The sequence below is a fragment of the Pinus tabuliformis genome, chromosome J (genome assembly GCF_031772625.1).
Source record: "Pinus tabuliformis cultivar Carrire ecotype Pingquan chromosome J, CPIR1, whole genome shotgun sequence".
NCBI lineage: Eukaryota > Viridiplantae > Streptophyta > Pinopsida > Pinales > Pinaceae > Pinus > Pinus tabuliformis.
This window is the reverse complement of record NC_142295.1, coordinates 770160444-770175806: the sequence shown is the minus strand read 5'-3', so window position 1 is coordinate 770175806 and position 15363 is coordinate 770160444. Positions and strand designations below refer to the sequence as shown.

Below are 15363 nucleotides of genomic sequence, written 5' to 3'. Positions count from 1 at the left end.
AATAGATCAAGGGAGGAAAAATAATTGTGTAGATAAAAGCATGAAAAATAGATAATTTAAAGTGAGAGAGCATGTGTTTTTGAAAGTGAACTAAAGAAAAACTCATTGAAGTTGGGTAGCTATGTTAAGTTGGAAACCATATTTTGTAGTCCATTTGAAATAATGGATAAGATAGGACCAGTTAGATACATGTTTAGATATCCTACTTCCATGAATGTGCATAATGTATTCCATGTATCTTTGTTGAAAAAGTATGTGCATGATCGTAACCATGTCACTGATTGGAATTTGTTTTAGGTAGAGCTTGAAGGAGACTTTAGAAAAATACAATATATATCCTATACAAAAAGGTCATGGTGCTAGAAAAAAATCCAGAGGGCAAGAAAAGGTCCAATGTGCATACTACATCCTTGAATAAGTGAAAAAGGCATTGGAATATATAATGCGAGAAGCATATATACAATTATTTTTGAATTTTGGATGCAAATTCTATATATTTGTACACTTACACGGTGATGTGCGCTAATGGAAATTCCAAAATAAGGGCGAGAGAAAGGAAATACCCTAGTTTTGATCCTTATATTAACAATGTATATTTGTAAATGATGAAATGCCAAAGATCTTAATAATGTAATAGCTTTGAATATTAATAATAAAAATACAACACTAGCTGCAAATGGTTAAGGAAAAAGTTATAGAAGGGATATTGTTATAGGCCATTTTGTCACATTTGGTCAATAGGCCTACAAACCAGATCAATAATCATTCACGAACATGTTGTCATCATCTCGACATGAAGCCATATGCATGAACTTTTCAAATAACTGAGTTTCTACGTCTAACTACTCCAAATCAATGCTTTTAAGGCCCAACGAATACTGCCCCTTTAGAGACCTGTGTTCAGCATCAGGTTTCTCCCTTCTGCGCTTGCGCTAATAAAAAACAACTTACTTCTTGTTGGGGGTGCGTTGATTCTAGAAATTTGAGAAAATTAAAAAGAATCTAGAAGCTTCCTCTTCCGGAAGCTTCCAGGGGTTCTTTCAACCATTTAGCTTGGGTAAGAAGCTCGAGTCCTAACTCATCCTACCTTAGAGATTTCAAGTCTTATCCCTTGAGCTCATCCTACCATCTTTAGTGGATCCCAAGCCTAGATTGGTAAATGGATAAGAATTCATAAACTACCACACTCTCCTATATATTTACTGCCATCCATAACATCAGGGTTGGATTTTGGAGACTGATCATACCCTCATGCTTCTGCCTTGAATCTAAGAGAGTCATCATCTTCATAAATTAGGGTGACATTGAGGTGTGGTTTGTGACAAGGAAGGATAGGTCAACTTGGTGATATCTCTACAAGATAAACTACTATTCTTGGTTGTAAACACTCTCCAATTTCTATTAATACAAAGAGTACACTGTTTTCCTATATGTGTTATGTTATGTTTACATTCATGTATTTCAATGCCTCGCTAATTCATAGAATAGAGTAATTGAATTATGCTACATAGATATTGTGGATCCTTGGCTTATTTTGGTTGCATATGTAGGTTCTAACTATAGCGCTTGGAGCTACAATTGGATCATATCGGGCAAGAGGAGAGTAAATCTTGTGATGGATTCTAAGTAAGCCTCTTTCCATTCTTCAATATCTCTAAGGAAAAAAAATATATCCCTTGCTTTATGTTGTTCTAGACCAGTCCACTAGGTCTAGGGAAGATACTTTTGTTCGCAATAGTAAATTCTGCATAACAAATTGGCGACTCCACTAGGGATCGATTCTTCCCTTAGTGATTCCCTCGACCTTGGCACCTTTTTCACCTCTTAAATTCATCTTGATTCACTCACTCGGACATTGAATGATATTAAGAAAACATATGGTTGAGCTTTGTTGGGTTTCTTATGTCGTGTTTTGATTGAAAATGTCCCAACACATCTCTCTGTTCTGAGACAGAGTTCCCCAGTGAATCCAGCATAACTGCCTACCTACTCTGCAATGAAACTTATCCTATGTTGAACCTGCGCTAATTGCACTACAACGCACCTTCTCTTGTGCTGCACCTGCTCTGATTCCTTTGTATTTGCACTACAACACACTTTATCCTGTGTTGCACCTGCTCTGTAGGGCATTGGTGTCCTTTATGCACTTGCACTGATCCTGTAGGATGCACAATTTTGTAGTCCTTGTCCTTGCTCTCTGATATAATTTGTTCTATCATGTTCTTGAGTTTTCAGAGTTTGTCAGTGTCTCTTAAAAGCCATCTTAATGTTTGCATTTGTTTTTATTAGCCTTTGGTAAGAATTTCTTCGGCTTCTTCTTCTTCTGATTAATTAGGTAATTTGTAAACATAGAGTTTGAGTGTTGATCCAATTGAAGAAATTTGTATTTCAGTCATATTCTTTGTGATTTATTCTATCAATGATCTTGATGCATCTTAGTTTCCATTGCAATTGAAGATTAAGAGAAAAGAAAAGAAAAGAAATTATTTTCATTGCATATAGGGCTTTGATTTTGATTGGAATAGTGAATTTGAGGAGATCAATTGTTGCATCACTTATTTGTGCTATTGTTGATTCATTTCTTCTTTCCCTACTTAATTTTCCTTTCATTGTTAAAAGGAAAAAAAAGAGAGTTATTTTTTATCATATTGGTTGCATCATAGGTGTGGTCATGTGACATCTAGTTTTGAGCCGTGAAATCGAAACATAATTCAAGATCAACTCTAAAATTCACCTCAATCAACCTAAGGATCATTTGTCATATTTGTTGGACACGGATTGTCATTGATGTCAATATGGCAATATTCGAGGAGCAGATAGAGATGAGAGAAGCAGACAAAGCCGAAGAAGAGGAGCACATAGAGCATAGGAAATTCATGAGAGATTTGTTTTACACATGTAGTGAAATTATTTTGATTCTAGAGCTGTGAAATAGTTGAACTGATAATTTTGATTTTCAAGGTACATATCAATGGCTTCAGAACAAGAAAACGCGAGAATACCTTCTGGCCAGGAGGCAGAAGAGAGACGGGAAAATGCCTTTGATAACTTGGAATCTGCAAAATGGATGGCACATGTTGCCAAAGATGCTAGCACCAAGTCTGCCTCTTCTGCACTAGGTAGTATCAAGGAGGGAACCATGTCGGCCTTCAAGGGCCTCCAAGAAAAAATCGAGAATGCCAAGGATTCTATCATGGACAAGACACAGGAAGTCAAGGACACCACTGTGGACAAAACACGAGAGAATAAAGATTCTGTAGCAGACAAGACGAGAGAAACTACAGATACAGCTGTGAATAAATCGCGTGAATATAAGGATTCTGCTGCGCAGAAAGCTAAGGAAACCAAAGATGCAGCTATGGAGAAATCATCGAGTAGCAGCGGAAACGCGTGGTCGAGAGTTGTTAGATCTCCACGTGGCAAATCCAACGACTATTGCACAAGAAAGTCGCGCAGAGGTTAACGGCCGGGGGAACAGGCGGTTTCACGGTATCCCCTGCACCGCCCACAGGAGGATGGTGGTATCTGTATATGGCCGTGCGATCCAGTCACAATACGACGCGTGGCGGATGAAAACCACTGCCTCTGCAGGTTAACGCGTATGCAGGTTGCGTGATCGGGGCTTGTGACTGCCGTCCGATCGTGCGATGGAAGGTCAGATGGCAAGGAATATGCACGATGTTTAACATGCGGGAAAAAGGACTGTGACTGTTGGATCACGATGGTCAACGGCTGCAATTGTGAATGCGACAGAGGCTAATATGGGTGTGATTACGCGGGTTTTGGAATAAAATAGAAACGGCGGGGCAAAAGGGTGTTTCTAGACTTTTATATCAGTTTTCTTAGATTTCATTCATTTGGTTTTCGGATCGCAATGGCAATGGCGGCTTCCACTATGATGAGATCGTCTGTTACAACGGGATCGTTTTGTGAAAATCATCATCCTTTTGTGGCGGTTGATGCACAGATCCGATCGAAGATAACCAACACCGATGGCACAGTCAGATTTCCTTTCGGAAGCTTTGGAAGCAATTTATTCGGATCCACTGCAGAGTTTGGCCAGGGTTCAATGTTACAATGTCAAAGTGCTAGGACTTTGCAACTAGTTAGAGCTACTGCAATGGAGGCCCTCCTAGAGTTCAAAGATCTTCGGGAAAGGAGAGGACCAAGATAGGAATAAATGGATTTGGTCGTATTGGGAAGCTGAAAGATCAAGCGAAGTCAGAGGAAACAACAACGACTGAGGAGGAAGCCTAAGAGACGGTGTAAGTGGAAACGAATATACAAAGGCATGGGAATGTATAAAACAGTAGAAACATAGAACTGTTGGTGTAGTTATGGAGGTGAAGAACCTGAGGGTGAGATAGTAGAAGCAGCAGAGGCAGAAAAAGCAGCAGAGGTTGTAGAGGTAGCAGAAGCAGCAGAGGTAGGAGAGCGGGAGTGAGACAACCTCAGTTGAATAGAGTGCAACAGCATACCTGTTTATACCAAGGTTGGGTTGGAGGCTCAAAACTGAACATGACTGAAGTCATTGGGGTAGGTGCTCCTAAGTGCAGAACCGCTGCAAAATAGAGTTGGTGCTCTGGAGGTTGGAGCCTCACTGAAGTCCAAGTTGGAGCTTGGCAACTATTCACAATCAGATTTATACTTATATTGTATTTATTTCTTTGCACTGTCTTGAGTTTTAATAAAAGCATTAAATTTAGCTGTTGATTTCTGTGTTCTGTGTATATACATACATATCGATATAGGTTGTTGGCAATCACTAGAACAATTAAAAAATAAATAGTAAGAAATACTGATTCACCCCCCCCCAGCATTTCCAACAATTGGTATCAGAGCAGTCTTCTTCATACTAGCCTAACAGCTTGAAGAATGATCCGCAGCCATGATGAGAAACCACAAAGCATCAAGAATACCTCCTTTGTTCGATGGTACTAACTTTGGTTTCTGGAAGAAAAGAATGACTTACTACTTAATGTCCCTTGGACTTGAAGTCTGGCATTTTGTTCAAAATTAATACAAAACTACTTCCACTCTTCCAACAGACCAAGACGAGAGGAAAACCTACATCGCAAATGCAAAGACCATGAACTCCATCACTAGTGGAATACTGATTCCGAGTTTACAAAAATCATACACTGTACCTCGGCCAAAGAAATGTGGGAGAAGCTAGTTGGCTTGTACGATGGAGACTCAAAATTCAAAAAGGCAAAGCTTCAAACTCACAGAAGACAATTTGAAAGTTTGAGGATGGAAGATGAAGAAGATATTGCAGCATACCTCCTCTGAGTAGCTGAAGTGGTAAATTCCCTGAAAGGATTGGACGAAAAAGTTGAAGAAAGTACCATTGTTCAAAAGGTATTAAGGTCTCTTCCAGACAGGTTTGACTCCAAAATAAGCGCTATAGAAGAAGCAAAGGATCTAGATACCCTCAAAATGGATGAACTCCATGGAATTCTCACTGCCTATGAAATGAGGAAAGGTGGCCCAAGCTCCAAAGATGCAACATTCAAGGCCTCAAGGTCAAAGAAGGGGAAAGAAAGGAATGACTGTAGTGATGAGTCAGATGTGGAATCTAAATTGGCTCAATTTGTACGAAACCTGAAGAAAGGATCTAAGCTTAAAGGCATGTATCCTCTTATCTATTTTAAATGTGGTAAAATAGGTCATTATGCAGCAAAATGTCCTCATAAACATGACAGTGATGATGAAGGAAATTCTAAAAGAATGGCACATAAAAAGAAAGGGTTCAATAATAAAAACTTCTTCTCCAAGCAAGATGAGTGTGATGAGGATGAGTTTATGGTCATCAAAAGGAAATCAGATGAGGAAAGCGATCATGATGAAAGCCAAGAAGCATTATTCATGGCACTCGTAGATGATGATGACTCAGGGCTAGAAGGAAATGTAGATGAACTGTTAATAAGTGCCATTGAAGAAAATGAGAAACTACGGAACAAAATCATTTCTCTCAAAGTGGAAAACGAGGAAATAAGAAGGAGAGAAGATCTCTTGGAATCAAAGCTTAAATAAGAGGAAGAGACTTGTGAAGAACGCGAGACCCAAATAGTGTCTCTAAGAAAGGAGTTGGAGCAAATTAAAAAGAGCTGTAAAAGCTCTCAAATACTTGAGACTATTCTGGAAAATCAAAAACCTCAACATGACAAGTCTGGAATAGGTTTCAAAGGAAAATCCTCAAGAACTAAGAATAATGCGAAAATCTATGCCGATGCACTTTCCTGCAATCCAAAAGATGAAAAGTGCACCCCAGATCCCAAGAATGAAGAGAGAATTACTCCAAAGAAGAATGTGGAGTCGAATCATGGACACTACAGCAAATACAAACCTGTACTCCACCAAGGGGCCATCCCAAATCCAAAGAACGAGGGAGGAGTAATTCCCAGGAAGGAAATCGACTCAAACCGTGTTTGCTTCAACAAGTACAAAACCATCTTTCTTGGACACTACTTTCACTGTAAAAACTTCGGTCATCAAGCCAGACATTGTATGGCTCGCAGAAGTGAAAAGACAAAGATAAAGGATAGAATAATCAACTCATATGCCCCCAAAAGGTAGGGGCAAATCAAAACCTTTAATACATTTGATCCCTTGACCAAATTTGACCTGATTTCTCTTTCTGCTACAATAATGGACACTATGAACAAGACTACCCACTCAAAGGAAGAAATACGAGTAGCAAGAACTCCAGCATGGACAAATGCGGCCTGACTCTATATGCTCAAAATAATGGAAACCAGTGGTTTATAGATAGTGGGTGCTCCAGACACATGACAGGAGACAGAAGGAAGTTTGTCTCACTGAGCAAAAAGAAAGGGAATGTGTCCTTTGGAGTGGATCTGGCAGAATTGTAGGAAAAGGAACAATTACTCTGATCAATGGAAAAGGAAAAGCTCAAGATGCTCTGCTGGTTGATGGACTCAAACACAACCTCTTGAGTGTCAGCGAAATCTGTGATCAAGGACATAAGGTTATTTTCAACACCAAAGACTGTGAAATAAGGAACTCTGCCTTAGGGAAACTTGTGGCAAAAGGGGTGAGGACACCAGACAACATTTACATTCTGAACAAGATTCAAGAAAACGAATGCTACCTGAGTCAGACAGATGAGAGTTGGTTGTGGCACAAGCGACTTGGACATACAAGCTTCGAAATTCTGATCAATATCAACAAGATAAAAGCTGTACGAGACATCCCAATGCTGTTCAAACCAAATCAAGAAGTATGTAGTCCATGTCAACATGGAAAGCAGACTAGAATCAACCACAAGTCAAAGGAACACTCTACATCGAAGCACTTAGAGATCATCCATGTTGATGTATGCGGGCCAACTAGAAATCAAGCACTCCAAGGAGAAAGGTACTTTGTGTTATTTGTTGATGATTATACTAGAATGATGTGGATATATTTCATAAAGTATAAATCTGAAACTTTTGAGTGTTTCAAGAATCTAAAAGCCCTTGTAGAAAATGAAAAAGATTCAAAAATTAAGTGTCTTAGAACAGACAAAGGAGGAGAATTCACATCAAACGAGTTTAGTGAGTTCTGTAATATTCATGGAATTAAAAAGGAATTCTCGGCTGCCAGAACACCTCAACAAAATGGGGTAGTTGAAAGAAGAAACCGAATAGTCCAAGAAATGGCAAGAACTATGCTATTAGCAACAGACTTACAGCCTAGATTCTGGAGAGAAGTAGTAGGGACAGCTGTCTACACACTGAATCAAACTCAATTAAGACCAAATTGTGATAAAACTCCTTATGAGCTATGGAAAGGAAGACCTGCTTCGGTGAAGTACTTCAAGATCTTTGGAAGCAAGTGCTTCATAAAAATAAATGATGGTTCACCAGGAAAGTTTGATTCTCGGGTTGATGAAGGGATATTTCTTGGATACTCTACACGGAGCAAGGCTTACAAGTGCTACAATTATCGACTGAATAAAATAGTGGAAAGCATTGATGTAAAGGTTGATGAAGATCTTCCAGTAAAGGAAAGTGAAGAACATGAAGATGACTCTCCCATTGAAGAAGAAGATCCCAAAGAAGAAGAAATAGATGAGGAAGAAGAAGAAGAAGAAGAAGAGGAAAGAGAACCACCTAATACCCCTTCTAAGACGAAGTATGTCCAAAGACACCATCTAGAAGAGAAGATCATTGGTGATAAAGATGAAGGCGTGCAGACCCGAAGAAGAATAACAATTACACCCAAGAGAAAAGTCATTGCCCTCTTATCTATGATAGAAACAGAAACATTTGCAGAAGCAAGTAAGGATCCTCATTGGGTAAAAGCCATGGAAGAAGAAATGAACCAAATTGAGAAGAACAAGACATGGGAGCTGGTACCTCGTCCAAAGGACAAAAACATAATAGGAACCAAATGGGTGTTCAAAAATAAAATGAATGAGGAGGGACAGGTTATTAGAAACAAGGCAAGACTTGTCTGAAAAGGCTATTCACAAATTGAATGAATTGAATTTGAAGATACATTTGCACCAGTGGCCCGTATGGAAGCTATCAGGTTGTTCTTGGCATTTTCTTGCTCAAAAGGATTCAAAATCTATCAAATGGACGTGAAATCATCATTTCTAAATGGGGAACTCAAGGAGGAAGTCTACATGGAGCAGCCAGAAAGTTTTGATCTAACAGCAGGAAAGGACTTAGTTTGTAAGTTGAAAAAGGCTTTATATGGGTTGAAACAAGCTCCTAGAGCTTGGTATGCAAGACTGGATCACTATCTACAACAACAAGGCTTCAAAAAGGGAGTGGCTGGAAGCAATCCATACATAAAGATAGATCAAGGTAAGTTACTAGTTGCTCTTGTTTATGTCGATGATCTGATTTTTGCTAGTAATAATGATGGAAATGAGCCTTGATTTTTCTCAAAACATGTCAAAAGAGTTTGAGATGTCAATGATAGGAGAGCTATCCCACTTCCTTGGACTTCAAATATCTCAAACTAGAGCAGGATTGTGTATATCTCAAACCAAATATCTAAAAGACATGCTCAAAAAATATGGAATGGAGGATTGTGCACCCATGAGCACACCTATGACCAAAAACTGCAAACTGAGCAAAGATGATGACTCCCCTATAGTAGGTGCAACTCATTACAGGTCAATGATTGGATCCCTTCTATACTTAACAGCTACACGACTAGACATAATGCAAGCAGTAGGAATGGTGGGAAGATTTCAATCTGCTCCCAGACAATCCCATTTATTAGCTGTAAAAAGAATTCTCAGATATCTGAAGGGAACTTCTGATTTCGGTCTTTGGTACCCAAAGGACTCAACACTAACTATAACTGCATACACCGATGTTGATTGCGCTGGAAGTATAGATGATCGGAAAAGCACTAGTGGAAATGGATTCTTCCTAGGAGACTGTTTGGTATCCTGGCTAAGCAAAAAACAGTCATCCATATCATTATCCACAGCCGAAGCCGAGTATATTGCTGTAGCATATTGTTGTACTCAGATACTATTGATGAAGGAAGCTCTAAAAGATCTCAACGTATGTACAGATCAGCCAATTACCGTTTATTGTGACAACACAAGTGCTATCAGTCTCAGCAAAAATCCAGTGATGCACTCAAGAACCAAACACATACCAATCAAGTATCATTTCCTCCGTGAGCAAGTAGCTGAACAAAACATCGTCCTAGAACATATCAGTTCAAAGGAGAAGATAGCTAATATTTTCACAAAACCTCTTCCTCTGGAAGCATTCGAACATTGGCGTCAAAATATGGGGGTTATTTCTTTATCATCACTCAAGTTCATTCATAAAGATGTAGCAGGACAGGGGGAGCAGTTTGATAGGGGGAGTCCATATGCATCCCTTTTCCATTGATGTCAAAGGGGGAGAAAGAAGAAGAATATTGCCATCAATAACAAAGGGGGAGATTGTTGGACATAGATTGTCATTGATGTCAATATGGCAATATTCGAGGAGTAGATAGAGACGAGAGAAGCAGACAGATCCAAAGCAGAGGAGCACACAGAGCATAGGAAATGCATGAGAGATTTGTTTTACACATGCAGTGAAATTATTTTGATTCTAGAGCTGTGAAATAGTTGAACTGATAATTTTGATTTTCAAGGTACAGATCAATGGCTTCAGAACAGGAAAACGCGAGAAGACCTTCTGGCCAGGAGGTAGAAGAGAGATGGGAAAATGCCTCTGATAACTTGGAATCTACAAAATGGATGGAACATGTTGCCAAAGATGCCAACACCGAGTCTACCTCTTCTACACTGGGTAGTATCAAGGAGGGCACCATGTCAGCCATAGAAAATTTTAGGGGCGAATGTTCGCCCTTTGGCGAAATTAAGGGGTTTTAAATTTATAGTGGGCAAATATTTTGTATCATAGTACATTTTTACAAATACCTCAAATAGCCCACCTTATTCTAAGGGAGAGGGTAAAAAAAGTAAATTTAGCCCTTGAAATTAGGAGTTACAACCTTCCATTCGCCCATTTTCAAGAATAGATTTTATTTAAGTGAATCCGTACGCCCATTTTCAAGAATAGGTTTTATTTAACTGAATCCTATGGGCCAAATACCATATTTATAAAAGAGGTATGGTAAATTAATAAAAATATAAATAAATGAGAGGTATGGTAAATAAATAAAACATTTTTATATTTACTCCATAAGTCACCTTATATACATGCAAGGGTGTAAACAAATAAAAATATAAGTAAAGTGGAGGTATGGTAAATAAATAAAACGTCTTTTTATACTTACTCAAAAGGTATGGTAAATAAATAAAAGTATAAATAAACTAGACGTATGGTAAATAAATAAAACCATTTTTTATATTTAGTCCATAACCCTCATTCTATTTATCAAGGCTCAAGAAAGAGGTTTGATTTAAGTGAATTCTATGGACCAAATACCATATTTGTAAAAGAGGTATGGTAAATTAATAAAAATATAAATAAACGAGAGGTATGGTAAACAAATAAAACATTTTTTATATTTACTCCATAAGTCACCTTATATTTAAGGACACTCAAAAAATGCGTTATATTTAGGTGAAACCTATGGGCAAAATACTATGGGACAAATACCATGGACTAGATTGTTGTTAATACCATGCAAAAAAACATTATTAACCCTAATATTAGTATTAATAAAAATAAAAATGGCACATGGTATTGACCCATGGTATTCACCTGGAATGTATCCTATTTAAATGGGGGAATTAAACCAACATAGATCCATTGACCCATGGTATTCACCTGGAATGTATCCTATTTAAATGGGGGAATTAAACCAACATAGATCCATTTTACTCTGGATCTACTAACCCCCTAGAGGTATCAAATATCGCGATATGCAAACTAGCATAGAGTGAAAAAATATTTGATCCCTCTTGGGGTGGATCAAGAGTAGAAATGGATGTTGTAATTTAATGTATGTTAAACATTTTAGCTTGGTTAAAATAAAAAATAAAATAAAAATCAGCTATTAATTTTATTAATTTTTATAAATTACTAATGGTAATTTTTAAGTTCCAGGTTTATGATAACCCATGGTATTGACCCATGGTAATACCAAGATCTTACAAGATTTTATAATTCAATAAAATATTCGCCAAAAAATTATATATACATATTTTATTATTGATAAAATCGCCTTCCATTTTTCTTATATACCATGGAGATTCGCCCATTTATTATACATATAAATTTAGGGAGGGTTCTTAAAATTTTCCCTAATGTCAGCCTTCAAGGGCCTCCAAGAAAAAATCGAGAATGCCAAGGATTTTGTCACGGACAAGACACAAGAAGTCAAGGACACCACTGTGGAAAAAACACGAGAGACTAAAGATTCTGTAGCAGACAAGACGAGAGAAACTACAGATACAGCTGTGAATAAAGCGCACGAGTATAAGGATTTTGTTGCACAGAAAGCTGAGGAAACCAAAGATGCAGCTATGGAGAAAGCATCGAGCAGCAACGGAAATGGGTGGTCGAGAGTAGTTAGATCTCCACGTGGCAAATCCAACAGCTATCACGCAGGAAAGTCGCGCAGAGGTTAACGGCTGGGGGGACAGGCAGTTTCGTGATTTCGCGGTATCCCCCGCACTGCCCACGGGAGGATGGCGGTATCCGTATATGGCCGCGCGATCCAGTCACAATACGACATGTGGCGGATGAAAACCGCCGCCCCCGCAGGTTAACGCGTATGTAGGTTGCGCGATTGGGGCTTGTGATTGCCGTCCGATCATGCGACGGACGATTAGATGGTGAGGAATACGCACGATGTTTAACGTGCGGGAAAAGAGACTGTGACCGTTGGATCGCGATGATCAACGGCTGCGATTGTGAATGTGATAGAGGCTACTATGGGAGCAATTACATGGGTTTTTGGAATAAAACAGAAACGGAGGGGCAAAAGGGTGTTTCTAGACTTTTATATCAGTTTTCTTAGATTTCGTTCCTTTGGTTTTCGGATCGCAATGGCAATGGCAGCTTCCACCATGATGAGATCATCTGTTACGGTGGGATCGTTTCGTGAAAATCATCGTCCTTCTGTGGTGGTTGATGCACAGATCCGATCGAAGATAACCAGCACCGATGGCATAGTCAGATTGCCTTTCGGAAGCTTTGGAAGCAATTTCTTTGGATCCACTGCAGAGTTTGGCCAAGGTTTAGCCTTACAATGTCAGAGTGCTAGGACTTTGCAACCAGTTAGAGCTACTATAACAGAGGCCCTCCTAGAGTTCAAAGATCTTTGAGAAAGGAGAGGACCAAGATAGGAATATATGGATTTGGTCGTATTGGGAAGCTGAAAGATCAAGCAAAGTCAGAGGAAACGACAACGACTGAGGAGGAAGCCTAAGAGACGGTGTAAGTGGAAACGAATGGACAAAGGCATGCGAATGTATAAAACAATAGAAACAAAGAACTGTTGGTGCGGTTATAGAGGTGAAGAACCCGAGGGTGAGATAGTAGAAGCAGCAGAGGAAAAAGAGGCAGAAAAAGTAGCGGAGGTTGTAGAGGTAGCAGAAGCAACAGAGGCAGGAGAGCAGGAGTGAGACAACCTCAACTGAATAGAGTGCAACAACATACCTGTTTATACCAAGGTTGGATTGGAGCCCAAGAGGTTGGAGCCTCAGAACTGAACAGGACTGAAGTCATTGGGGTAGGTGCTCCTAAGTGTAGAACCACTGCAAAACAGAGTTGGTGCTCTGGAGGTTGGAGCCTCACTCAAGTCCAAGTTGGAGCTTGGCAACTATTCACAATCAGATTTATACTTGTATTGTATTTATTTCTTTGCACTGTCTTGAGTTTTAATAAAAGCATTAAATTCAGCTGTTGATTTCTGTGTTCTATGTATATACATACATATCTATATAGGTTGTTGGCAATCACTAGAACAATTAAAAAATAAATAGTAAGAAATACTGATTCATCCCCCCTCTTAGTATTTCCAACAATATTAACGCAAATATCTAGATGTCTAGGCTAGAGACGTATTCCAACATCTTTAAACTTAGAAGAAATCATCCTATGTCAATATTACATTTCAAGGGTTATATCTTGTTCTACGTACGTAAGTGTATAGCATCATTCTCCACATACCTTCGAGTATTTGGGAATGCTCTCATTGAATGGTTACGCATTAGACAACACTACTATGTATTGTGCTTCCATGTACCTTCGAGTATATTTTGGAAGTTCCCACTAGGTTGCTTTCCTACCATAGGTATCTGAGTCATTCGCCTAACACATTGTGATACACCAAACACAAAATTCAGGGAGATTGCTTGCCTGTATGTAAATACTTGGTTTACCAAGGTGGTATATTGGAGTTCACAGTTGCTTGATAATACCTTTTTCCCTAGTTACCCATTTGTTTTATTTGTGTCTTTAATTTCCATTGACTGCGGAACAACATCCTTACCATAGGATACCTCCTTAATGGATCTTTGTTCAAGACTAATGGCAATAGTTTAAGAGTCTACCAATAAATAAAACTGCTCTGACGAGAATACTGTTCCTTTTCCTTCTTTTAGAAATATTGGTTCTCCTTATATGGCAACGTCGTCCCTTCTCATATTTACCATTTGGTTTGCGAGTTTGGTTGTTTTTGACCCCCATGGTTCAGAATGTCCAAACTTATCCTCAACCAAGTTCTCCATCTGGACAACATCAAACTCAAGTTGATCCTAAAGTTGACCCTTTTCCTTCTCTACCCATTGTTTCTTCATCCATTTCTTCCTCCTAGCTGTTGTGGCCACAACCTATTACATTTTTTCGAGTGTTTTTGTTGTTCCCTCTAGGGAATAGCTACTGTTCCCTAAAGGGAACAACACCTTTTTGGAGTGTTTTTTTTTAGTTTTCACAGTTCCCTTCAAGGAAAAACACTTTTAGAGTTTGTTGTGGCCACAACCACCACCTTATTAAAACCTGCTCTGGGGGGAAATTTGAATGGGTCCCTTGAGAAGTTCGATCTTTCGTCTCTCCGAATGATAACTGTAGTTGTCAGATGGAATTATGTCCTCAAATCTGAACAGTTCAATGGTTTATTAATTATGGTTGCAATCCGTTTTTAATCATTAGTCCCCAAAAAATCATTGCGCCCTCTTGAGATTTAGCGCTAGAAGGACTCATATTACCCCCAGTTGCAGAGTTTGTCTCCTTATGAAAGTTTTTATGAAGGTAAGGTTTGTTTTAGGCATTTCTGTCATATCTCTCATAATCATAGCTAATGACGATCATTCATGTAGGCAAGGACTAAGGGAAGAAAAGCAAGGTCGGCGAGCTGATGCATAAGCATCATGAAGGGCTGCAATGAAAGATGCAAAGGGATTGTGAGGTGGTAATAAAATCCGAGAAAGTAACGCAGCCTTTGAATGATCATCGTAGGAACAACATGCCTAGTCCACATGATACCTCTACCAGCTAGATTTTCATTGCCATGTGTCATGGATTTGGGAGAGAATGGGGTAGGATGTCCTAAAATTTTGAGAAGATAGGAAGCATAACATATGTTGGTATAAGAGTTCTTATGTCGCTCCAGGGACTCTAGATGACACCTCTACACCACCGATGTCGATATTGAAAAGACATACTCTGCAAGAAAGGGATATGGAACCGCCACAGTGCATAATGGAGGCCTGCTCTATGTTAAGTGGAGGTACTCTTGATAACACAGATCCATCAAGTTGTTGTTACCTCCAGATACACCTTAAATCATGCCAGATGTTCAATGATGAGAGCAATGTCCTCATTTGCCTTTAGGAAATAATAGGGAATAACGTTCAGTAGATACATGTGCGAAGAGATGGCTTGCAGTCATTCTTATTTCCATCGGCATCCATTCAGT

The 15363-nt window shown here is 39.0% G+C and overlaps 1 protein-coding gene across 1 annotated transcript; it reads left to right on the top strand.

Moving 5' to 3' along the window:
• The first annotated feature begins 2971 nt into the window (after positions 1-2971).
• On the top strand, positions 2972-12070 carry LOC149228999 (uncharacterized). The gene is made up of 2 exons (XM_089380928.1): positions 2972-3374; positions 11817-12070. Exons 1-2 carry the CDS (start codon positions 2972-2974, stop codon positions 12068-12070), a joined length of 657 nt encoding a protein of 218 aa, XP_089237054.1.
• Positions 12071-15363: the final 3293 nt, after the last annotated feature.